Source organism: Engystomops pustulosus, chromosome 4 (assembly GCF_040894005.1).
Source record: "Engystomops pustulosus chromosome 4, aEngPut4.maternal, whole genome shotgun sequence".
Lineage (NCBI taxonomy): Eukaryota > Metazoa > Chordata > Amphibia > Anura > Leptodactylidae > Engystomops > Engystomops pustulosus.
Window position 1 is genome coordinate 65,851,249 of NC_092414.1, and position 26,671 is coordinate 65,877,919.

The following is a 26,671-nucleotide window of genomic DNA, read 5'->3' on the forward strand; positions in this document are numbered from 1 at the left end:
AATGATACAAAATTGGTGACTTATTCTGATCTTGTGAATTGTTGATGGAATTTTTATTGGTGGTTCATATTTCTTCTGAAAAAAAAGGCTGTAATCTGAAAACTAAAGTACACTAGGTGTAGAGTATCAGTGATCTGCGAAATGGCTGGTGTGGATTGCATTTTTATAAATTTTTATAAAGTGTTAATTATAATAACAACAACATTTGCTCTTTAGACCTATCCTTGAATGGTTATCTCTTTAACTTTAGATGTCGGTAAGAGGTGCAGGAAAGATGATTGCTAGAATTTACCCTCACTCTAAACCAGCTGTACCTACAGGACAGTCCTAATGCACCTAATGAAGGAGTGTGAAACACAAAGTTGTGTGTGTATGTATGTAGAGTTCAGGGAAAGGCTAAGGCTCTCACAGGAGACAAAGGTGCAGGCACATATACATGCAGAGACCTGTCTAATGGAAGAGATTTATTGAAAGATGGCCAACCCCTTTAAAGGATGTAGTTTCATCCAGAGAAGTCATCAGTAATGATTAATGTTATCAGCATTTTCTGATTTTGGGGTGTGGGTGTTGTTTTGGGATCTGTCTGGTAATATTCTTGAATGTATTATACTCTGAACTCTTGTACAAGAACCAAAAAGCCTTTAGGTACACCTATATTTACTATTTATAATAAACTTTATAATGGAGCCCCTTCACCATTACCTCACTGAATAGCTTGATAAGCAGTTGCTTTTTACATCATCAGCTATTTTTATGTCAACTAAAATAATTCAGGTTAAAGAGTGATCATAATAAGGAATAAGTAATAAGGATCTTTAGCTGATATGTGTTCAGCATAGTAAGGACTGCACCTGACACCGGCAGCAGGAAGGAGCAGCTAGACAAGAAGGTAAGGAACATTGGGCCACATTTACTTACCTGTCTTGACGCGTTCCCGCGTTCTCAGAGTGCATTGTCCGCCGATCATGTACTCTGCCGCGATTCACTAAGATTGGGAACCCGATATCCTACAAGTGTCGCTTCCCTGCCCAGGTCCACCGGAGTTCACCTTCTTCTTTCTGGTGCATGTAAGGGCTTCGTCTTGCGACACAATTTGAAAGTTAAATCCCGCACTCAGTCCGAATCATCGGATTGTCTGACGGCATGCCCCCCTGTCAAAACGACGCAAATCACGAAAACGTCGGAAAAACTGACGAAAGTGCGGCCACGGACCTTAAGTAAATAAGCGACAATATGTTTTTGTGTTTGTGTTTTTTATTCCCCTCATTTTGGAAGCAATAACTTTTTTATTTTTATGTTTACAGAGATGTGTTAGGGCTTGTTATCTGCGGGACAAATTGTACATTTAGGTGGTGCCAATTAATATTCCAAGCACTGGAAAGCTGGAAAAAAATTTCAAGTGCAGTGAAATTGACAAAAAACACATTGGGGCGTTTTCTCGTGGGCTCTGTTTTGACGGATTTTACCTTGCGCTTCAAATGACACTTTATCTTTATTTTTTTGGGTCGCTACAATCACAGGGATATCAAAGAGATATACTGTAGGTTTTATTAGGTTTTAAAAGATTTTTAAAAATTGTACGTAAAAATGTATATAAAAAATATTTTCCATTTTGCCAAATTCTGAGGCCAATAACTTTTTCACACTTTGGTGTACGGACCTATGTAAGGTGTCATTTTTTTGCAATATGTGCTGGCGTATTAATTTATATCAATTTAGGACCTATGTGATTAATTTTTTTAATTATTTCAGACCCCCCAGGGTACTTTAACCTTGCAGTGTCTGATTGCTAATACTATATACTGCAATACTACTGTATTGCAGTTATTGCTGATCTCTAATAACCTGCCATCTGCTGGCTATTAGGTATCATTACACATGGCAAGCCTACCAGTCTCAATATTACTGTAGGCTGCCATGGCAACCAATCTCCGCCCTCCGATGACATCATGGGGGCGGCAATTGCCCATCCAATTTGGCAGCATCCATGGAATGGTAAGTTAGGTGCCGTGGTTGAACCGCGGGACTTAACAGGTCAACAGGTGCTGGTACCAATCCTGGCAGTAACAGCCGGGTGTCAGCTGTATTATACAGTTGACACCAGCTGCGTATGTTGAGAGCTCAGACCGTGAGCCCTCTCCGTACACCCCAACAGCACAAGGACATCCTCATGCGAGAAGGGGGTTAATAGGCTCAGATTTCCATATCATGCTCCGATTGCCTCCCAATACTTGTTTAATATGATAACACTATGATAGCATTTGCCTCTTTCCACATGCTGTTCCTTCTCTGCCCAGATGATCAATTACAGATATGTGGTGCAGGATAATGGGGCAGTATCTTTGGGGCAGTACTGTCACCCCCCAAATACCACACTCATGGGGGTTCGGTGTGAGAAGAGGGGCAAACATGGGGTGGGCTGACTGTGTGAGGGGGAAAACATGGGGAGCTGTGGGAGGAGAGGAGGAGCATGGGGGGGGCAGATGTAGTAGAGAAGTATTACCTCATGCGCAAAGGTCTGACACCAAATGACAGAACCAGAGGTGCGCCACTGAAAACATGAATATGTTAGGTGTCCCAATATCCAACCTATTAAAATAATTATCCGTTAAAAGAAAAAAGCGTCTCCCACTCATAAAATTAATTGGACAAAAAGTGATCAAATGGTTATGTCTTGAGAATGATAGCATTGAAAACTTTTCCCATGAAAAAAGAGACCTGACACAGGTCTGTATATGAAAGATATGGATGGCAATACAGGTGGTCCCCTTCTTATGAACACCCGACTTACATACAACCCCTAGTTATTTTGTTATCAAAGGTGCAATTAAGCTTTATTATTAATCCTGGTTCTTATGACAATACAACATTTTTAAAATCCACTTGTCACAGAGCCAAAAAAAAAATTCTGTCTAGGGGTTACAACTATAAACTATACAATACCGACTTACATACAAATTCAACTTAAGAACAAATCTTGTACGTAACCCAGGGACTACCTGTACCACAATTTATTTAATTTTTATTTTGTTTCAAAGTTATTAAAGGTATATTAAAAAAACATAGATTTATGTGACAAAGTATAAAGGCAAGGTGTCAGAACTACTAAAGAAGAACTCTAATTGTGTTAAAGTATTGGTGGCATCTCCTGCACATGGTCAATAACTCAAAGCCATGGTCTACAGATTCCAAATGTACTAATGACTGGATTGTGCTTTTCACTTTCTTTTCTATGCCCACATTCACAAAAACTACTTACATCCGGGGAACATCAATTTTAGGGAAATTAAGTTATAGCAAAATGCACATCTGTGAACAAAACCCGCATCTCCCTGTGTTGTCCTAAAGAATAATTATTATTCATAAAAACGGATATAAAGCTATAAACATCACTATATCTAGTTGTAAAGGTTTTTCAGTTCCCTCACGGCCTCTTGAGAGCAGCGAGTGATCTGCTTAATGGCAACAATATTCTTATTGCTGTGTCTATATTTACAGCGATAACTGATAGATATCTGACGGTAAAGATTATAAAGTGAACCTCAAGGCTCACAGATAAGAATTCACAGTCATATCAAGGCTTTATGAGAAGACACTGCCAGTCTGATGCTACCACCTAGTGATCACAAGTGGCACCGACACATTCTAAAAGTTTTATCATTTATAGTACAATAGGAGACATTAATCAAACCTTACTCAATTTTGTCTTAAAAAAGTGACAAAAAAGGCATTTAAGATTTTTAAAATCCTTTTGTAGCCAGATTTTGCAACTTAGACGTTATTGAAGATATCACAAAAATGCAGATTTATCTCACTCCAGTAAAGGGAAGGCTTCTAAATGGAATTAACATGTGATGATAGACTTAACAGATCATAAAAGGTCACATCTCCAGCAAAACTGAATTTAAAATACACCTGTAACCAGAAATTTAGCCCTGACACCAGTAATATGTGCTGGTACAGGGTTAAAAGTCTACCCCATATCACTTAATATTATCTGCCACTAAGGCATTGCATCTTAATTACAGCTGTTTTTCTGATATGGAAATGAATAGACAAGAGTCAACTTCTGAAGAGAAGAGTCAAGTTTTCTCGTGGGCTGCCAGTAACTGACCGCTCTGTGTCTCTTCAAATGTCTGCCTGAGCAAACAGGAAGTCTTCTCCTTGTCCTACCTTGTCACTGCATGTTATATTTAGCAGTGAGCACTGGGCGGGAAACTACAAATCTTCTCGCCATTTCCCCCACATGTGATGGGCTAGTGGCGGCCAAAATGACAGTGAGCGGAGCCAACTTAGACTAAAATGGGAAAGGTTCTGGGAAGAAATTTACTGTCAGGAGGAGTGAGCAGACACTGCAATTTTCAACGAAGAGTAGTGGTGGGGGGGAGGTGGGTAAGCTTTATCAAGACAAGGTAACAGACTAAAGCCAGATCATGGAAGTGGCCAGCATAGCTACTCAAGCTAATTGGCATAATTCAAAAAATGATTTTAAAAGGAAGGACAAAATAAGATTACCATGGTGCCTGGATCTGTAAGTGATTCTGATTTATGATGCTTAATTTTGATTGATTTCCTTTATTTTGTGTACCTGTCACTGATGCCCCTCCATCCCCGGGAACTGCTTACCTCCCGCAATAGGTCTAGCTTGCAGCCCTTTAGTATATGTGGATTATTTTATTCACATACATTCGAGGGTTTGACTGCATTCCCAATTTAAATTTGGGAACATGTCTGAAAATAAAAATGTGTCTGTCACACTTCCATCAGTTTTATGTTCCTTAACCTCTATGGATACTAAATCTGCACATTTCCCCAGTGTATGTGGAATTTTGTTATGCATCCACAACCATGATGTATACCATCTATACTCGAGTAAAATATTTTTTGCTGAAAAAGCTGAATATTGGAGTATATAATGGGCATGTCCATTACATACACAGCGGGTGTTAGCTGCATTATACAGCTTACACTCATTGTGCTGGCCGGTGACTATGACAGTCAGAAACCTGACACAGTAGGTCTTTAGAAAAGCCTGCTATCAGCAGATTCTTTCACAGATTCAGTGAATTTACAATATACTGCAATACTGAAGTGTAAGTGGTTTTGACACCTAGGGTTAAAGTACCCTAAGGAGTCTACAAATAAAGTAAAAAAATATATAAATAAAGTTCAAATGATCCACTTACACTAGAACTGATTTAAATCATAAACATGATAGACATCACTGTATGCCAAAAAGTCTGGTCTATAAAAAACTGTTATTTCCAGCGGTGAATCCCGTAACAGAACTTTTTTGCCATTTTGCAAAACATAAAAATTTTAATAAAAAGCAATCAAAAGGTCGTACAGTCTCCAAACAGCTAGCAATGAAAATGTCATCAGGTCCCACAAAAAAATGACACCTTTCAGCTCCATACGCCAAATATGAAAAAGTTATCAGCGTCAGAATGTGGCACAATAAAGACATTTTTTTTTCGCACAAAAGGTTTTAATTTTTGAACATTTATTGAAACCAAATAAAACCTATATAAATTTGGATATCCCCATAACTGCACCAACCCAAATCATAAAGCGGAGGTGTCACTTGGAGTGTACAGTGAAAGATGAAAAAACAGAACCTACAAGAAAATGGCTCATAAGCATCTTTTCACTGCTTTTGGAATTTTTTTCCCACTTCCAGTATATTTGGATCACAAATTAAATACTGTCACTAGGAAGTACAATTGCTTATGCAGAAAACAAGCCCTTATAGAGCTGTGTACTGTCATGGGTTCTCCTGCGACCCACGTCCCGGGTCACAAACGCATCTGTGGTCCTCTCTGTGCCCTTGGACCCTCGCCGCTGCTCTCTCCTTTCCTCGATCCAGCGCAGGCTCCGGCAGTCCGGCGCACACGTTCCCACCTCCTAGGCTTCCGAAGATTAAAAGGGCCAGCACGTCGATAATTGCACTGGTTGGCTGCCAATTCTGTTAAATTCTGACGGATCTTTGTGCCTCATAGCTTTAGAGAAAACTTTGCAACTGCTGAATTCCTGGTTCCGTTCCTGACTCCGCTCCTCGGCTGCCTGCCTTGACCTTTTCCTTGCTCCTTACCCCGATCATGTGCCGCCTGTCCTTATCTCCTGCCTGACCCTGACCACGATACTGTACTTTGCCTTGGCCGCCAAAGTTGCGCCTGTGGAGCGACCTGGTGTTACCACATGGCGGCAAGTCCAACCCCTGGGGGCTCTGGTGAAAACTGGGTGCCACATAGACTCCGCTCACAGGTGTCGGCTTAAGTCATCGTCCATGGTTGTACAGAGGATCCACTACCACTGATCCTGAAACGTACATGAAAAAAAATGGAGCAAAAAAACAGAAACGCAGGAAGGGGTTAAAAAATACATATTGCAGAGTATATTTTTAACCCTCTGTATAGCGAAGTGCAGTCACACAGCTTTCCTAAACCTTAGAATAACAAGTCTGTCACTTTATACAAAATCACATCTCTACTCCCATATCAGTATTCAGAAGCCGTGGAAAGTTGGGTAGTCATTGTGTGTGGAAGCTGTAAATTACAATGAAATGTATGAAGTCTGTATCCCTTTCCCTGGAGTCTAAGGGGGATATTTAATAAAATGGTAGTTGTTATACGAGACAGATTAGTTCCTCATGGTCCGTGATGGTTCCAGTGGTTCGCTTTCCTCTATCATTTACGATCTAGGCATTTCCAGCTTTCCTGTTCCCAATTATTATCAGAACGGAGCCAGTGACTATCTCCAGCCGAGTGTTACTAATTACCCCGGGGCTGAAGCAGAACCTGCAAGATTTATCCAAGTCTTTTGTACACATAAATGATGGCTGCCGTCACATTAATGGGGAGGGGGGTACCAGTCATACAATCCATTAGGTCCCGAATAAAAGTGCTACTCTCTGTGTTGTGTTTGGTGTGTCTATAATAATGACAAATAGCACTTGTCAATGATTGAACCCTGCTGAGCACAACATAGCATGTGACAAGGTGACCTACAAACACCGAGAGCTGGATCGGTTATTAGGTGGAAAATAGATGTAACTTTAAGTGGTTAAACCACTGGCTAAAATGTGATAATTTTGGTCATTTGGCCTTTTCATTACTAAATTTGCCCCATTGTTTGATTTATTTTTTAGGGTGCATTTCCAACAGCTGTGGAGGGGAGATTTGCCTAATAACAAAATGTAAATACATTATCTTAGGACTCTTTCACATTGGCGTTGTTTTTCATGTCCGTGGTTTAGTGATTTCCACGGATGCCTCACAAAGCCATTGATTTTCAGGGGTGTTTTTTACATTTGATTGGTTTTTCACTGATCCATTGTCCATGGAAAAAATGATGAAACGTCCTATTTTTTTCATTGATGCAGATCACTGAAGGTAATAGAAGTCTACGGGTCCGCAAAAGAAAATGATGCAACATCCGTTTCTTTCTCTGTAGAGGCGTTGAGAACCGAGGTGTCATGTTTTCAAAGCAATGTTAAACCTTTAGCGTTTTTTTTTTGAGACAAAACAGAAGAAAATGGAACCAAAACAAAACAGATGTGCAACTGAAGCTGGATATCAACGCCAACGTGAAAGAGCCCTAAAACTGCGTTAACATGTTTTCTAAACGCAATTTGAATGTGATGTTACACAGCGTTTACATTGCGTTAATATTGTGCTTATGTAAATGTAAGGTTAACTCAGAGCGCAGTCACACATTCCGCCAGTGTTATGTTCACAATGCGTCGGTAGCGCACAGGGGGCGGGCCTCGGCCCTATCACATATGCGTTTCGCATTTTGAACGCAACACTAGCGGAACGTGTGACCGCGCCCTTAGTGTTAACACAATTAAGCTAGGCAGATCTCCTCTCCACAGCTGTTGAATTGCATTTCACCATGTGTGAACACAACCTCTTAATATTTCATTTTTTTTTCATAAAATCAGAAGCTAAAATCGGAATTAAGACTCAGGGCACCTTCCAACATGGCGTTTTTCTCACGTTTTTAAACACATAAAAAAAAGTGGGAGGAGGTTTGACCAGAAGGCAAATAGTTTGCAATGTAAACCCCCCTCCCACTTGTGTTTTGTATGCATTTATGCAACGTGAGAAAAAACGGGGGGAAGGCACCCTCAGGATGGTTTCACGTTGCTGTTTTTTTTTCACATCAGTGATTTCTCACAGAACCCATTTTGCCTTATGGACACATAGGGGCAGATTTATCAAGCTGTCTGGAAATCAGAGTACTTCTAGTTGCCCATGGCAACCAATCACAGCTCAGCTTTCATTTTACCGGTGCTCATGAATATTTTAAAGGGGAGCTGTGATTGGTTGCCATGGGCGACTAGAAATATTCTGACTTTCAGACAGCTTGATAAATCTGCCCCATAGAGATTGGTTTTCTCTCCCTGAATTCGGGGCTTTTTCTCTGATGTCTTACTGACCCATTCTTTTCAATGGGCTTTTTCACACTTCAGTTTTTTCCACTGATCCACTGTTGTCAATGAACACAAAAAGATCAGGTTCTAAACTGATCACTGATAACTGAAAAACTGAAGTGTGAAAAAGCCCATTGAAAAGAATAGGTCAGTAAGGCATCAGTGACAAATCACTGAATTCAGGAAGAGAAAACCAGTCTGTATGTGTCCATTGGGCAAAATGGGTTCAGTGATAAATCACTGATGTGAAACCACCCCAAAGCACAGCGATTCCTATTGAGCGCTCTGCTCTTGTAGCTCAATCGCCCCAAGATATTTTCTCTCTGGAAATGAAGAACGGCGTCCTCCTGCATCATACTGACAGCTAACAATTTACACAGCGATACTCCCTCCTAATTCAGGAGGTTTTGTGTAATTACCATTTTCTGCATGTCATTCAAAGCATCAGAATCTGGTTTCTTGCCATTTTAATTTTTGTATCGCTGGAGTTAAATGCAAAGTGTGACAACCTGAAATCTTTAGCCTTTTGTGGATGATGAATAAAAACATGAGGAGAAGCGGCTGTTAAACAATTAGCTTATGTAATAGATTCAGTAATCGGCGCTGGCGAGAAAACACAAACAGGACTCATGAGCACGTCCGAGGCTGGAGATCGGCAAACATGGAGCAGCTTTTATTGGAAACCTTGAGTCCTTGTAGGTCTCTATTGTTCCTTATGGCCAATTTTTTTTTTTGTTCGAATTCTGCTTCAGCGGGGTTGGAAGAGAGCTTGAAGATTACCATACGGTTTCCCTGTGTTTATTAAGAATATTAGGAGCCAACAGGGCTTCTTCCTCCTAGCCTATCTGTTTTAGCAGATACTCCTTAGTTATGAGAAATTAGAGCATCAATGTTTCTTTTAATGCTGGGTTGTGGAATTTTATTTTAATTCCTCCTAGAACTGTATGAATAATGTATGACAACCGGGTGTTACCATTGCCTTGGTCACACGATGTGTCAATAATAATAATAATAATAATATAATCAAACATGCGCATAAACATGTGAAATCTCAGAGCCGTGGTCTGTTTGTGGCTTGCATGATCCTGAAGCGTAAGGTCCACTTATGCACCAATAACCGAACATTGCCCGAGCTCAATACTCAGCCAGGAATAGTATCCTTGAGATGTCGGCTAAAGGGAAATAGAAACGTCTGCTGTGAGAATGAGCCCTCAGGGTGATGCCACACACGTTTTTGGTCTCTTTTTAAGCACAGACATCTGTAATTGTACAGGGTCACACAGATCAGGGCACATCTGGACAACTGGCAGCACCCACTATACACATTCATAGTAACAACAGATGAAGATTACAAAAAGGTGTTCCAGAAACGTGAGGGTGATGGCACACGTGGCGTTTTGAACGCGTTTTTGGCCTGTTTTTAAGCAGTCTGTGAAAAACGCATGCGTTTTTGACTAGTTTGAATTAAGATAATTGGTCAAACCTGTCAAAAACGGATGCCCTTTCAAAAAAAAAAATCATGCGTTTTTTGATGGACTGCTTAAAAACGGGCCAAAATGCCACGTGTGCCATCACCCTTAGGGTGATGCCACACATGGCATTTTTAACCCGTTTTTGGTCCGTTTTAAGCAGTCCATCCAAAAACCGCATCCGTTTTTGACCAGTTTTAATTAAGATAATTGGTAAAACCTGGGTTTTTTTAACAACACGTTTTTTAAAGGACTGCTTAAAAATGGACCAAAAACGGGTTCAAAACACCATGTGCGGCATCACCCTCAGGCCAGTATCACACTGCAAAATTCTATAGCGTCCTGCTAGGTAGAACACTAGACATGACCTGGCAGCCGTTTTTTCCCTAGGAATACAATTTGTGCCCTATCCACATGATAGTTAATAGGTTGTGATGTAAACCTAGTAAAAGAGTCACTCTAGACAAGATCTAGATTTTTGTGCATTTCTTGATACAGGTGACCAAATACTTAAGCAATACTGTTCACTAGGAAGGCCCACATTTTATAAATACAGAACATTTGTTCTGGTTTCCGGCGCTGTTCCTCTGATCAGTTATTGTAAGCTTTCCTCACTTATGTGCTGCTATGTGAGAAGCACTGACACCTGCTGTCCATTCAGAGACTGGATGTGTGTATGATGCTGGATGGCTTAAAGGGGTATTCTCACTTCAGCAAATTACTGTTATTTTTGCTAAATGAAAAACTATATATTTTTACAATATACTCTGTATCAATTCCTCAGTTTTCTAGATCTCTGCTTGCTGCCACTCTATAAAAAGCATCTATGTGGACAGGAATCTGACCATGGTCAGACAGGTGCTCAGGCTCGTTAGTATCACAGAGAGTAATCAGAGCCGTGTGTTATAACGAGACGTGCACCTGTGTGACCATGGCCAGATTTGTGTCCACAGGAAGTAAACATAGAAGCTTTCTGTAGCAGGACAGCAAGTAGAAGTCTAGAAAACAGTGAAGAATTTATTCAGAAAGTATAATAGAAAATTGTTTAACTTTTCACTATACAGGGTTACGTACAAGATAGGGTCTGTAGGTTTGTTCTTAAGTTGAATTTGTATGTAAGTCGGAACTGTATATTTTATAATTGTAACCCCGGCCAAATTTTTTTCTGTCTCTGTGACAACTGGATTTTAAAAATGTTGGGTCGTCATAAGAACCAGGATTAACAATAAATCTTAACTACAGATACCATTAATAACAGTTATAGCGGTTTATTGTAGCCTGGGACTAAAGTACAGTAAATTACCAATTACCAAAGGTCCGTTTGTAACTAGGGGTCGTTTGTAAGTCGGGTAGTTCCATGGAGACCGGGCAGCTCCGGGGCACATGCCAGTCCTCGGAGCTGCCCAGAAGTGGATCGGATCCCCCGGTAAGCGGCACGGGGGATCCGATCCACAGCGCAAACACCCTTACACGCCGCGGTCATGTTTGACCGCGGCGTGTAAGGGGTTAACACCCGCGATCGGAGCCGGCTCCGATCGCGGGTGTTAGCTGACAGCCGCTGCTTCTGGTACCGGCTCTGTTCGTGAGCCGGTGCCAGAAGCAGGACGTTATAGAACGTCCCAGTGCGCTAAGCATCTAGCCCCGGGGACGTACTAGAATGTCCTGGTGCGCCTAGGGGTTAATTGCATCTCAATTGATGTAATAAATGTATAATTGTAGAAGGCAGTTAGGCCGCTTTCTCTGAACTCTCATCACAATCTCAGCGAGTCCAGCCCGGATTTCCCGGCCTGAATACTGCAAACCGGAACTAAACTCAGCATGTCAGTTCAGTTCCGGTTTGCAGCGTTCGGGCCGGGAGATCCGGGCCGGACTCGCTGAGAGTGTGATGAGAGTTCAGCGCATCACACTCACAAGTGTGGAAGGGGCCTTAAAGGGGGATACCAGGAATTTAAAAAAATTCTCACCCATCTGTTTACAGAAGTGCTGTACATTGTACAGTAGCTGCAGTTAGTACTGTGTATCCCATAGGGCAGTGATGGCGAACCTTTTAGAGCCTGAGTGCCCAAACTTCAACCAAAAGCCACTTATTTATTGTAAAGTGCCAGCACAGCAATTTAAGCAGTAATTTATTTCTCCTTGTTCTTTGACAACTTTCAATCGTTCAGCCTCCTAAGGACACCAACGCAGTTGAAAGGAGGAGGGCAAATTTGTCTATCACTGTAGGAAGATTCTGCAGGAAGATTCTTTGAGTATTGTCTGGTGAACTTCATTCTGGAGTGATGACCTGGGTGCCCACAGAAAGGGCTCAGAGTGCCGCCTCTGGCACCCGTGCCATAGGGTGATACCACACGTGGCATTCTTGGTCCGTTTTAATGCATGCGTTTTTGACCAGTTACCATGAATTTGGTGGTCTAAAACAGGTTTATATTAACCCCTTAAGGGCGCAGCCATTTTACATCTCACATGAAGCCACACATGGCGTTTTGAACCAGTTTTTGGGCCATTTTTAAGCAGTCCGTTAAAAAAACGCATGCGTTTTTGACCAGTTTTAACTAAGATTATATATACACTTCATGAAGAGTATATATTGTAAAGCACAGAATAAAAATCTAAACAAGATTATTGGGAAAAAAAATACTGATAAAATTAGAGAACACTTTCAGATACATGAAAGTTATTGGTGGTAATCAGGTACCTGGTGCTAATTGCCTTAATTTTATGACAAGCGGCATTTAACCAGCAGCCTAACTTTGCAGTTTACCAACTTTGCAAAAAATGGTGTCCTGTTCAAAAGTGACAAACCTCCTGGCAGCACGTTGTCCAGATGGAGGCAGGGGGGATGACCCGATCAGCCACAGCAAGAGACGTTAGTCATTCCAAGTCTGTGATTCTAGAATATTGCAATATTGCATCTTTACAACATCAAACTCATTGAAGTTCCTCGAGAAGACTGGTCATCCTCAAAAAATTTCAAGAGAGGATAGGATAATGCAGAGAATCTCGATGGGTAATTGCTTCAACACCATCGGTGGAATTGCTCGCTAGTTCACCACTGAACAGAATAAGCATCTGTCGCGTCATACAGTATCTCAACATTTGCAGAGTAGGCTTTCAGTCTTAATGCTCTCAGTGACCAAACTTCTCATTAGCAGAAATAATCAAAAGACTACTAGGAGCACAGTTTATTTTAGGGATGACAGCAAGTTTATTTAGGATCTGATGGGAAACATTGTCAACACACTGGGGAAAGACTGAACCCAAAGTGTGCAAGGAAGTCATAGAAAGGTGGTGGAGGAAGTGTCATGGTTCGGGAAATGTTTACTGCAGCAAGGGCTGAACCTCGCACACAGCTACACGGTAGAGGAAATACAAGTGTATATCAGAATATCTAAGTGTTCTTCACTTATTCAACCAGCAAAACGGGTAAAACAGTTTCTTGAAACAGAAAACATTTATACAAAGGAATGGCCAGCCCAGAGTCCTGTTCTAAACCAAATAGAAAACCCTTGCCGACAAAGTTATGGCCAAGAAACCCACAACAGTGAGAGAACCGCTGTGCTACAATCATTGCTGTTCTCAAATTACTTGTGTTTTAGTGGCATGGTGTACACCTTAGAAATAGAATCTATCAAATGTTGATCTATGAAGATTATATTACTTCTGAAAAAAACAAGTGATCATGTACTGAATTGTTCTTCAAATTTGTTCTCCAGTGTATGTTCACATATAAGAATAGGAACAAACCTTTCAATTCTACTTTCTCTATGGATTCCATCCCATTGATTGTAACTATGGAGCCAAATACTGCCGAAATAAAAATCCTCTGCAGAAAACCTGGTAAGGATGAAGAGGGTCATTTACTTAACCTCAGATAGTAAACTGAACTAAATATAGGAATGTAAACAGCAGATGAAAATCTGGAGGAAAAAGATAAAAGAAACCAGATTAGTAGAAGAGATGGATTTATTTTAAATATTTATAAGAACATAAACAGAAATGATGGGAAAAAAAAACTGAAAATATCTTTAAAATATTCTGTAACTGCTGTAGAGATTATGACTGGTCTTTTATGGAACCATACAGTACCTGTAAGGTAAAACCTACATGGACAATGTTATCTGGACTGCACTGTCCAGGTGCCAACATTTTGAGTATAGTCAGATGGACAGATACTGCAGGACATTGGATTGTGTAGGATAAGCTCCAGAGGTATGGTTTCCCAATACTGTACGACACACCGTGCAACCATCGTAACTATGATCATGTGTAATAACAAGAACATGTGAACAAGAGTCTACAGGTCCAATGGTGATGGTTCCCATGTCACTGATGCCCCTACTCCATTTTAATCCACCATATACACCAATGTATCTCCAATGTCGACCTTCAGGCCATTGTCTGCCACATGTACTTTCTTGTCATTAAGGTCAACATGGAAGGCAGCTTGCTGGGAGATCAGGGTTTTGCCAGATTCTTCTTTTCCAAGGACTGGAACTCGCCGGGGTCCCAGAACTGGGTCCTCGTAACGCATAAGCTTAACTTTGGTAACATCTGAAAAAAATGATGTTGTTACATTATTAGAATAATAAATGCATATAATATAAAGTAGTAAGGGCTAGAACCAAACCCCACTTCTTTATTGCAAAGTACCATCAGGGTAATTTAACCCCTTAACGACCTGGCATTTTTTTTGCTTCATCATTTCTATTTTTCACTCCCCACTTTCAAAAATCTATAATTTTTTTATGTTTACACGTAAAGAGCTGTGTGATGGCTTGATTTCTGCGTAACAAAATGCTCTTATAGTGATGGTATTTAATATTCCCTGCCGTGTACTGGAAAGCTGGAGAAAAATTCCAAATGCAGTGAAAAAAGCATTTGTACCATTTTCTTGTGGGTTTGGATTTTACAGCTTTCACAGTACGCCATAAATGACATGTCTACTTTATTCTTTTGGTCCGTACGATTACAGGGATACCAAATTTGTAAAGGTTTTATAATGTTTTCATACATTTACAAAAATTTAAACCTCCCGTACAAAATTTTTTTATTTTGCCATTTCTGGCGCTAATAACTTTTTCATGCACGGAGCTGTGGGTGGTGTCATTTTTTGCGACTATTGATGACCTATTCATTGCAATCATTTTTAGGACTGTGGTACCTTTTGATCTCTTCTTATTGTTTTTATTATATTTTTCAAAATGGCAAAAAAGTGTAATTTTTTGTACTTTGGGCACTATTTTCCGTTATGGGATTGAACGCAGTGAAAAAACTATTATTTTTTGATAGATCGGGCATTTTCGGACGCAACGATACCTAATGTGTTTATGATTTTTACTGTTTATATCAGTTCTAGGGAAAGGGGGGGGGGGGGCGATTAGAATTTTTAGGTTTTTTTTTTATTAAACTTTTTTATTTAATTTTTACTATTTTTCTGACTCACTAGGATACTTGAACCCTAGGTTGTCTGATCGATCCTATGATATACTGCCATACTACTGTATATGGCAGTATATGTGGATTTTCCTCCTCATTCATTATAATGCGCGCGTCGGTAAGGGGTTAAGTAGTAATTTATTGCTACCTGTTCTACCACAACTTTCAATCATATCAGTCTCTTGACGACAACAAAACATCTGAAAGAAGAAGGGCAAATTTGGATTATTGTTGTAGCATCTCGCTATGTTCCTCCTGTACAGAAAGAAACGTGGGGCTAGGAGGAGATAATGCCCCTTTCCACATGTTCTACCTCTTCCTGCAGTCCCAAGCAATCAAGAATGTGTTGTTTTAAAATAGCAGCATTTCTTAAGTTGCCTGGGACTGCAGGATGATTCTTTGAGTTCTGTCAGGCGAACTCTGAGCTATGCTGATGGCTTGGGTGCCCAAAAAGAGGGCTCTCCATCCGTGCCAAAGGTTCGCCACCACTGGGATAGATGGAAGGGAGTACGACTGCAGAATCTGATGACTACACTAGGTTTGTTTGCAGTCTGCTACCATGGAGATGCATTGCTTGTGGTGTTCCATATATCAGAAGCCAGCAACAGCTGAGTTATAGATGCCTATATTGCCCTCTACAAAGAGAATGGCACTATATGCTTCCGGGCTCATCCTCTGTTTTGTTCAGGGTTCGTGTGGTGCCTAGAGATGGGCCACACCAGTTTTTTCTAAATTCTTCTGTAATGACAACACATTTATTTCTATGTGTAGAACCTGGTCACAGTATCTATTAAAGTGAAGTCACAATCCTAAACCTTTTCCTACATCTTAGTCCATGACTTGCTGTATTCATTCAGTGGTCTGACAATGGGTAAGGAGTTACATTTTAGCTCATCGGCACAGTACACCATTTAATAATGACAAAAGCCTCCCTTGATAGGGGGAGGGTTACAATGTAATTGAGAGGCGGCCTGTCTGAAAAGGAATTATATTCTTCTGCTGAAAATTAAACATATTCTGTATGATCTCTACAAATTACAGGGCTCGGATTTCCCACTACACAGAGTTCTGTAGGGCTCTCTTGGGCGTTTGGTCATCATGCATAGTAACAAGATGGTTACTGAAAGACGCCGTCTCCAGCCTCTGCAATAAGGATCATAAAAGCACTCAGACTGCAATAATTGCTCATTAAAATCCCCCTTACTGCCAGTCATTTGTTCAGATCCTCCGAGACCTGTGAAGAACATTCAGCCCAGCTCATCACTATACCGCCCTCTTCCTGTCCGCAAGTTACCTTTGATCCCACGATCAGTCTTCATTAAGCGTCTTATTACCGAATCCCTGCTGTCGCCTTGGCGGATCTCAATCTTTGTGGAGAAGTGACCATTCGATGGCTGCGGGTTCACCAGGAATACTGACACACCAGGCTACGAGCAGGAGGGGAAACATAATAACGTGACTTCTATTTCTAACGACAATTATAATATATGAATATTATTCTTCACACATAAATATACAATCAGCCACAGGTTGTGTTGATGACATCTCTCACAGACTCTCCAGACTTTTTTTTTGAAGGCAGAAGACAAAGGCTTGATGCTGACATCTCATGCTAAATAGTCAAGTACAGCAATTGTAGATATGGCGCACTGTTGTATGAGATCCGTTCCCTAGACACAGCACAGCTTCTCTAGGAGTTAGCAGTTAATCGGCGGAGATCGGCTGTTGTGTTCAGTGAAAAGATCTCACACACCAGTACAGCAGAAGTCCAGCAACAATCTGGAAACAGATGCATTTTCACTGTTCTACTGCTACTAACAAGACACATAAATATATGGTTACACAGCTCTCTGGGGCTGCTACCTAGAACAGTCTGCCGTCAGAACTGTAGGACACCCTTTAATTCAGCAATTATATTAGACACACTAGGCCACATTTATTAAAGCGTTTGCGCCAGTTTTCTGTCTAAAAAGAACGTGCAATCTGCTTGCACCTGTACTTATAAAACATCTGTGCCATTTTTCTGTGCCATGCACCACATTTATTACTGCAACTGCATGCTGTACTTTAACCACATAGCGCAATAAGACGTACCCTTACGTCTTGCTGCGCATGGGGGAGTATGAAGAGGGCTCACAGGCTGAGCCCTCTTCATACTCACCGGGCATTTGCTTCATAATGAAGCAAAGGCCCATCGCTAACACCCGGGTGTTAACCCTTTGATCGCCGCCGGCAAAGCTGCCGGCAGCATTAAAGAGCCATCTTGGCTCCGATCGTCACTCCCCGGGACGTCACCGGGGAGCGGCGATCTGTTGTCATGACAGCCTCTGATCACACAAAGATCCAAGGCTATCATGATCAAGGCCATCTATTACAATGCGCAATCTGCACATTGTAATAGATGGTGTGCAAAATCCCCATATACAGGCAGTCCCCGGGTTACATACAAGATAGGGACTGTAGGTTTGTTCTTAAGTTGAATTTGTATGTAAGTCGAAACTGTATATTTTATCATTGTAGTTCCCGACAATTTTTTTTTTGCCCCAGTGACAATTGGAGTTTCAAATTTTTTTGCTGTAATAGGACCAAGAATTATCAATAAAGCTTCATTGCAGACAATTTTAAGCTGATTATTGCAATCTGGGACTATTTTAAAGCATCCAGAGAGCTTCACCAGAGGTCACAGTGGGCAGAGGGGTCTGTCTGTAACTATGGGTTGTCTGTAAGTCGGGTGTCCTTAAGTAGGGGACCACCTGTACTGCCATACTGTAGTATGGCAGTGTATGGTAGGATCAGTCAGACAACCTATGGTTAAAGTATCCTAGGGAGTCTGAAAAATAGTAAAAAAAAAAAATTATATTAAAAAAACAAACATTCAAATCACCCCCCTTTCCCTAGAACTGATATAAATATAAATAAACAGTAAAATCCTAAACACATTAGGTATCGCTGCGTCCGAAAATGCCCGGTCTATCAAAATATAATAACGGTTTTTCACTGCGTTTTACCCCGTAGCGGAAAATAGCGCCCGAAGTCGCAAATTGCATTTTGAAAAATAGAAAAAATTCTATAAAAAAAGTGATCAAAAGGTTGCACAGTCCTAAAAATAAAAGCGTTGAAAACGTCACCAGAAGTCGCAAAAAATGACACCACCTACAGCTCTGTACACTAAAGTATGAAAAAGTTATTAGCGCAAGAACACTATAAAATTAAGAATTTTTTTTCTGTACAGGAGGTTTTAATTTTTGTAAAATGTATGAAAACATTATAAAACCTATACAAATTTGGTATCCCTGTGATCGTATTGCCCCAATGAATGAAGTAGACATGTCATTTGGGGCGCACAGTGAAAGCTGTAAAAACCAAGCCCACAAGAAATGGCGCAAATGTGTTTTTTCATCATTTTCACTGCATTTAGAATTTTTTCCCGCTTCCCAGTACACGGCATGGAATATTTAATACCATCACTACGAAGTGCAATTTGTTACGCAGAAAATAAGACATCACACAGCTATGTACATGGAAAAATAAAAAAAGTTATAGATTTTTGAAGGTTGGAGTGAAAAATAAAAACGAAAAAAACGAGAAAGGGCCTGGTCCTTAAGGGGTTTTAAAGGAGCACCAAAAAAGTCAGACACACTTCCCAAACAGTGCACCAAATTAATGAAGACTGTGCCCCAGTATTCAATAATCTGGGGCACTCTGCAAATTAGTGAGGCACATAGTGAAGTTTTGATAAATCTGGGCCATTATCCTTATACAGTATGTAATAGGACACATCTATAATTGAAAATGAGAGAGAAATTCTGTTATTTTTACAGTACACCTTAATGGGCAACAGGCTGTACCAAAATTGATGCCATTATATTCTAGATAGAAGGCCGAATTCACTTGAATGCAAGCTTGTGGCTGTACAAACGCCCCCCATAGACGGCAATGGTCGCATGGAGCAATACATGGCAAAAAGATGGGACATGTCCTACTTTTCCTTGCACGCACGGCTGTACGCCGTGGATCCACCTCTCCTGAGCACTGGACGTATTCCCACCCGGCTATGAGCAGGTTATTACAGCATTGTTGTTGCCTATTCATAGGAGTGTGTCCTTACAGTACACCAAGATAGCAGCATGGATAACACTGTGCTATGTGTACTGTATAATGTACTCATTAAACGAGCAGATTTTACACTGTAAGGCCTTATGCACACCCAAGTCTGTTCATTATGGACTGCAAACAGGGAAAATGGACCATTTGACATCAGCGTTTGTGCGCCACTGACCCTGACCATGTCCATAGAAAATGAGCGCCTCTCCACAAACTGGAGCAGCAATAAACCAGTTTTATAATGCAAGGTAATGATTTAATACACGTCACTTCTAGGTCTTTATGTGATTTGTTGGTGCTCAAATTGGAGTACCGCCACTGAATATACCAGTAAATCCATACTTGACATTCAATTTCAAGTTGTAGAGACTTTTTATTTTTTTTGCGGTTATATCACCGGAAAATATGAATTCACTCACTATAAATAACATTTTTGACCTTTATCAGATACTCAAATATACAAGTAGAAATACCAAATCAGAAAAATATAAAATATGTAAAAAAAAACCCAATACACACAGAAACCTCCCACACATTATCCATATAGAACCATTAAGGTTCCATTATACAGTATGCATCGGTGTTCGGCATGGCACAGTCACCTTTTCCGTATTAAGGAGCCGGTGGGCTGTCGGCACACGATGCCCTACACAAGTGCGGCAGCGTCACCATTCTCCTGATGCTTCAGTCTTATAGCCAGACATGTACATTTTTTTTATTTTGATTGAATTCGATGATAACAAAAATAATAAATCTCCTCAATTTGAAACTGAGTGCCAAGCATGGACTTTCGGTGTTATAATCCGTGGAGCGCCCGATTGGCACGTTAAAAGTGTGCTGAAACACGGTGCATGCAGAGCCCCAACGCACAATAGAAGTCAATGGGGCTGTGAAATAGCTGCCGTTTTTGCAGCTAGTTCAAGGCCCCCATTTGAGGTTGTGTGTACAAGGCCTCACCCTGCGTATGTGAACAGATGATGAGGTCACTGGCAGGACCTCCTTAGGATAGGTCAATATGAAATGCATAAGCTTCAGACTTATAACTTTTCCTTACACAAACAATATCAAATATTTGCTGAAAGGGGACAACACCTTTAATGCCGTTGCTGACCGTCTGGTCTTTCCCCAATCCCTATAATATGGCCAGAACAACCGCTCATGTGCTGACCATATATTATGAAGAGAACTACCATAAGGAGTTTGCCATACTGATTTACATTCAGGACAGTAACTTGAGGGGGTGCAGAGGGTGCGGTTGCAAGCAGGCTCTAGAGGCTTAAGGGGCCCATAAGGTGTTACTTTACCATATGAGAAGACTAGTAGTATAAACCATAGATTATTATCAGGTGGGGCACATTAGCTTCAAGTTACAGTTTACATTATTGGAATATTACTACCACTTACCTCGGTTCTAAAGACAGAAAATGGTTTACCAGGACAACAGTCTTCTTTAACTTTATCATCAGCGTCTGATGCAAATTTAACATCAATCTGATCCAACTAAAAAAAAAACAAAAAAACAAAAAAAAAAACAAACAAACAATGAGAGCCTCAGTGAGGACATGTGTGAGAGGGAGGCGGGCACAGGGGACGTGTGGGAGAGGGAGGCGGGCACAGGGGACGTGTGGGAGAGGGAGGCGGGCACAGGGGACGTGTGGGAGAGGGAGGCGGGCACAGGGGACGTGTGGGAGAGGGAGGCGGGCACAGGGGACGTGTGGGAGAGGGAGGCGGGCACAGGGGACGTGTGTGAGAGGGAGGCGGGCACAGGGGACGTGTGTGAGAGGGAGGCGGGCACAGGGGACGTGTGTGAGAGGGAGGCGGGCACAGGGGACGTGTGAGAGAGAGCCACAAACAGGACATGAAAGAGCGAGAGAGAGAGCAACACACAGTACATGAGATGAAGAGTTATCATCATTAATGGGACTGCTCTTCTGTCCATAGAGCTCGTGATAATATGGGATCAGATGGTAAGTACTTCCAGTCCAATCTCACAATTTATCAACCTCTATGAGCTCTTTTTATGTCTGCTGGTGGATAATTAACTCCTATCGGCTTCTTAAACAGAGGTAAAAAAATAAGCGACAGAGTGACTGACACAAGCAGAGATGCGGCTGCAATATTAAATGAGGTAAGCGAGGCATCCGTGATGTAGAACAGCCAAGAGGTCTGTCACATTAACCTTAGGAAAGATAATAGAAGAACATGGCACAACCGGATAGAATTTACTAGAAATTAACATTCACTCCAAAGCTCTTAGCAGCAGGAAAAATAATGCAGAATTAACCTCTAATCCCTTCATCTTTAGTAAAGAGCATATACAATCAGCGCCGCACGCCACTGTCAACATCTCAATGCCTAGCAGAGCCCACTTCACTCCCCTACGCCATCATCCGATATGGAGATGAATGTCAGACGCCGCACCCGCCATTTACTAAGAGCCTGGACAAACACAAGAGTAATGGGAAGGAACACAAGCACACGGTACTGACATCCAGGGAGTTGGTGAGATAGACCAGATTCTCCACAAGAACAGCCCGCTCATCAAACTCCAGCTCAAGGTCCAGGATACGAGCTCCTTTCTTTTCTAGGTTTTCCTGTGGGAGAGGAATGAGAGAGATCAACACAAGCAAATACTAGTACAACAAAAGATTACAGAACACATAAAAGAGATACAGAAAGGGAGTCCAAAGGGAGTTCCAGAAAATACGTAGATAGTATAAGTAATATCAATGGGTTCTGAACATTGAGCTCATACTAATAGAGACATCGCTTAGACATGTACAGACTATTGTATGGGGAGATACACTGGAAGATCGCCAGCATTCCCAATAGTGAATGTAAATTACATTCAATAGACATCTGCATAAAATAAATGAAACCTTTTACGCACCTTGATCATGGCAACAAATGGCATGACTCGCTTCATGTATTTCTTCAGTTCAGGTAAACCATTGAGTTCAGTTGCTATGATTTTATTATCTGGTAGGTGGCCGCCATTTGCCTAATGAAATACACAAAGTTCTCTATAATAATCCAGGATAAAGCAGGTGGAAGCTGGCTATACAGCCTGTGACCTCAGCTACCAACTTGGGCTTGTTCCAATCACCCAATAAAGGTTTCCCATAACCTCTTTGCACACTCCAGAATACCACTATTTATGGGTGACATATGCCACTTTATGTAAAAACCCCCAACATACACAAACTTACATATACATATCCTTATTTTGCACAAACATATATAGTATAATAAGTGCTTGGAATTTTAACAGAAAGGTGGGGACTGATAAAAGTAGGGTAAATATTGTCCTTCACTCACATTTAAAGGGGTTATCCCAAGAGTTTTCAACATCCCTATCCATATTAGGGGATAATTTGATAGTGGAGGTTCAAATGCTGAGATCACCACAATTCATGAGAACTACGGTCCTCTTCTCACCAATCGATGGAGGAGCAGGTCGAACATATTTACTGCTGCTCCATTCAATGTCTACGGGAGTAATGGAGGTTCCTGAGCGCTGTGTCGGGCAATTTCCAACACTCTTATAGCAGAGAATGGAGCAGTAGAAAACATGCTCAGCCTGTCACTTCATTAATTTAGAGATTAAACTCCCTCTAATACGTATCCTATATCTTCCAGTAAGGAAGGAGTTCACCTTATTGTGGACTAAAACCACCACAAAAAAAAAAATCTATGCATTTCTGCTTTACACCTCCTAATGAGATCCAATGAGATCACAAGTAAGGCATAAAGCCAAAACAGATTGATTATCTTGAGGTGTTCAAGTTTTTTCTCTTGCTGAATATTCTGCAATAAAGGCAAATGTTATTGGTGTTCTGGAGCTCTTTGCAGGTCTGTGTTTGAGGGCCCATACCTCCAGGGTACCACACACTGACAGAGGGGATCTGTTGTCTGGACACTGTTCCTTAATTTGTACCCGGTATACCACTGGATTGGGTAACACTGTCAAAGTATGCCTCTTAGCCTAAATGTCGCCTTCTTCATGTGTCATATGGCTATGGCCAACTTTATTTCTCCAGTATATTGTCAGCTGAACACATAACCTGAGATCCCACTAACAGTTTTCCAGAAGGTAATAATACTCCTCCTAGAAAAATTGAGATCATTCTAGTAATTTTGATTATGCATGAAACAAAGGGAGCACAACTTTTCTACATCTCCTCATAAACTAAAACCTACAGATAGGACTATATCTGATGACACCAATCTCCCGCACCTTAAACTATGGATGATGGTGCCCCTGCCTTACCCCAGACCAAACTATGGAACTGGGGCAACAGCTAGCAGGGAGCACGTTCATGTGTTCCCTGCCGCTCTTTTATATAGATAACAATGATCTAATGGTAACAGCCCACAGGATCTCCGCTATCAGTGATCTGTATAAGTACATACAGAGAGGATGCACATAACATCCTCCCGGAATGCCTCTCAGCGCTCAGTATGCTGAGGATTTCGTCCCTCTGTCAAAGTACAGGATTGGGCTGTCAGTGTGACTGCCCGATCATGCCAATCCCATGTGTGCAGGAGTTAACAGTGTCATAGAGAACGGCAAGGCTCCTCTCAGCCACTGTGTGAGGTCATGTGCCCGGAACACCGCTAGAGTCACACGACCTTACATTGAGCTGTGAGTTGACAGCAACAGGTAGAGAAATGTCCTGCGCAGATTTATGCACACAGGGCTTTATTAATAAAGTAAAATTCCCTGTACACATGTCTATGAGACCTCTGCACACAACACTCCCCATGTGAATTTATACATTTCTAGTAATCAGACAGTTCACCTCATAATGCTTGCGAAGAGTTGATAAAGTGATGTGCTGCCAGGGGGGGTAGGTCTTGGCCACATAGATGGTGCAATGTGACGGCTTCTGTGGTGGCAGCTTGTCCCCTTTCTAAAAGAACAGAAAATATGAGGTGTGAATCGTAGTAGCAAATAAATGCACAATAAAAACTAATTGTAGTCCACATTTCCTAATCAAGACATACCAATAGCTGGTAACCCCTGCCCATTTTCAGTGTGGATGAGCTAAGAGGGCGTGAGCCTTTTATTTTCTCTTGAGGGATTTGAATGGAAATATAAGGTTACCGCCCCCTTGTTTAATAAGAGGCAATTCAAATATAAACACCATAAACAGCAAAAAAACTATGGACACGGCTGTAACCAACTCGGCTGTGCAGGGTGTGGCACAAAGCCACCCTCTTACCTTCCCCTTAGCTGGAGCCAAGTAGTTCTTGAGCCGTAATCGAAGGTCGTGAGCAGTTTCTGTCAGGTATTGTGAGGAGCGGATCAGGACTTCATCTGCTGGACCTGCGACTGGCCATGTGGCATTCATAAGGGATCCCGGCTGTAGTAAGTGTGACAAGATATATCACAATGAAAATAACAGTGGATTCAGCCATACTGGTGAAATATTACTCTTTCAATGTCTCCATTACTTGCAGTAGTATGTATCCTCATTTCAAATAATTACAGTATATACACACATGAACCAAATCTGAATACACGGTTCTAGCAAATCTGCAAAAGGAGCCTTTCCTTACTGTAGTTCTAAGGGTACAAGTACTAATCTGGTGGGCCTGACTCTAGGTCGGTGGGATTACAATCATGGCTACTTTCCCAGACATCAGCACTACACTGCTCCACGGGCTGCGAGTGGAACTGAAAGGGGTATTCCGGGAATATGAACGTCTGACACAAAAACCTGTGATGATATAAGTAAATGAATACAACAATACTCAATGTCATTAGTCACAAAATGGAGCTTAAATAGTTTGATTTTATGATTTACAAAATTGATGGCCTCTCTAAAGTAGGTGGAGTTATCACTAAGATGGCTGACACTGGAAACTACAAGTTCCATGATCCTTTAGTTCTCAGTAACTCCTCCTCCCTCTTATGCTCTGCTCCCAGTGATGATGTAACAGGTTTTCTTGCTCTGTTACCATAGTAATGATGTGTAACTGCCATCACCACAACACTGGCCATAATGGATGCACTGCAACCAACTGACTACAGCCAAACGTAGTGGTGATCACATGACCTGCCCAGGCAGATACAGGACATGTGATGTGGACATGTGACCAGCGGCCATCTTCTGTCCTGTCTCTGCTCCGCGCGGAGGAAATTAACTGATTAAAGGGCCGGTAGCATTTTAATTCTTCATTACAGTCTATGTCACCAGCATTTTCTGCTAAGGGGAGCAACATTTTAAATAACCATTAATTACACATTAGCTTATATTTTGAGTACCCATTTGCATATGAATTATGCTGATTCCTGGAATACCCCTTGAAGCATTGAATTGGAGGCTCCTCCATACTGACAGTTCTGGCATATTACTGGGATATGCTAATCATATTAAGACTGAAGCAGGTTCATTTCTATGGGACAACTGCTAGTTACCAAAATTAAGGAGGTGGTGTAAAGTCTGACACGTATATCCTTATTTACCCAAAGAGAGGAAAAATAAAGTAAAATAAAGTGTGTTTCTAACCACTGCTGCCTTTCTCCTGCTGAAAATTTACATAAATACCGTATATTCTGGCGTATAAGACGACCTGGTGTATAAGACGACCCCCCTACTTTCCTGTTTAAAATATAGAGTTTAAGATATATTCGCCGTATAAGACTACCCCTTTTCCAACGCATACAAAACACCGGTAAAAATTAAAAAAAAAAAACAGATTTGAATTTAACATGGTCCTTTTTTTAATTTAAATTCTTATGACATGCAGGTATATAGCAGGAAGCTCATCATAAACATAAGGCATACAACAACAACATTACCATCGTCCATTTTACCATACTTTACCTTAAATTTTTATTTTATTAAATATTCCATGCCATGTACTCAGAAGCGGGAAAAAAAATCCAAATGCAATGAAAATGGTGAAAAAACGCATTTGCGCCATTTTCTTGTGGGCTTGGATATTACGTCTTTCACTGAGCGCCCCAAATGACATGTCTACTTTATTCTTTGGGTCGGTACGATTAAGGGGATACCAAATTTGAATAGGTTTTATAATGTTTTCATACATTTACAAAAATGAAAACCTCCTGTACAAAAATTATTTTTTTGATTTTGACAACTTGAATTGCTTTGTTTACGGGGGCATCAGAGACAATTCTGTGCCAATCACTGATACATCAGATGGTTATCTCTAGATGGCACAGAGGTGACTCCCTGGGGGGGCTGCTGTCACACAA

At 41.1% G+C, this 26,671-nt stretch overlaps 1 protein-coding gene across 1 annotated transcript in view; it reads right to left on the bottom strand.

The window, feature by feature from the left end:
- Positions 1 to 13,848: 13,848 nt before the first annotated feature.
- LARS1 (leucyl-tRNA synthetase 1) overlaps positions 13,849 to 26,671 on the bottom strand; it is a 35,441-nt gene continuing 22,618 nt past the window's right edge. The window contains exons 26-32 of the mRNA XM_072146137.1: positions 24,669 to 24,809; positions 24,246 to 24,356; positions 22,334 to 22,444; positions 21,933 to 22,037; positions 20,848 to 20,943; positions 16,634 to 16,766; positions 13,849 to 14,454 (exon numbers count right to left, since the gene is read on the bottom strand). Of these exons, the coding sequence (XP_072002238.1) occupies positions 14,249 to 14,454; positions 16,634 to 16,766; positions 20,848 to 20,943; positions 21,933 to 22,037; positions 22,334 to 22,444; positions 24,246 to 24,356; positions 24,669 to 24,809 (903 nt within the window). The 3' untranslated portion in view covers positions 13,849 to 14,248. The remainder of the gene's footprint in view (positions 14,455 to 16,633; positions 16,767 to 20,847; positions 20,944 to 21,932; positions 22,038 to 22,333; positions 22,445 to 24,245; positions 24,357 to 24,668; positions 24,810 to 26,671) is intronic.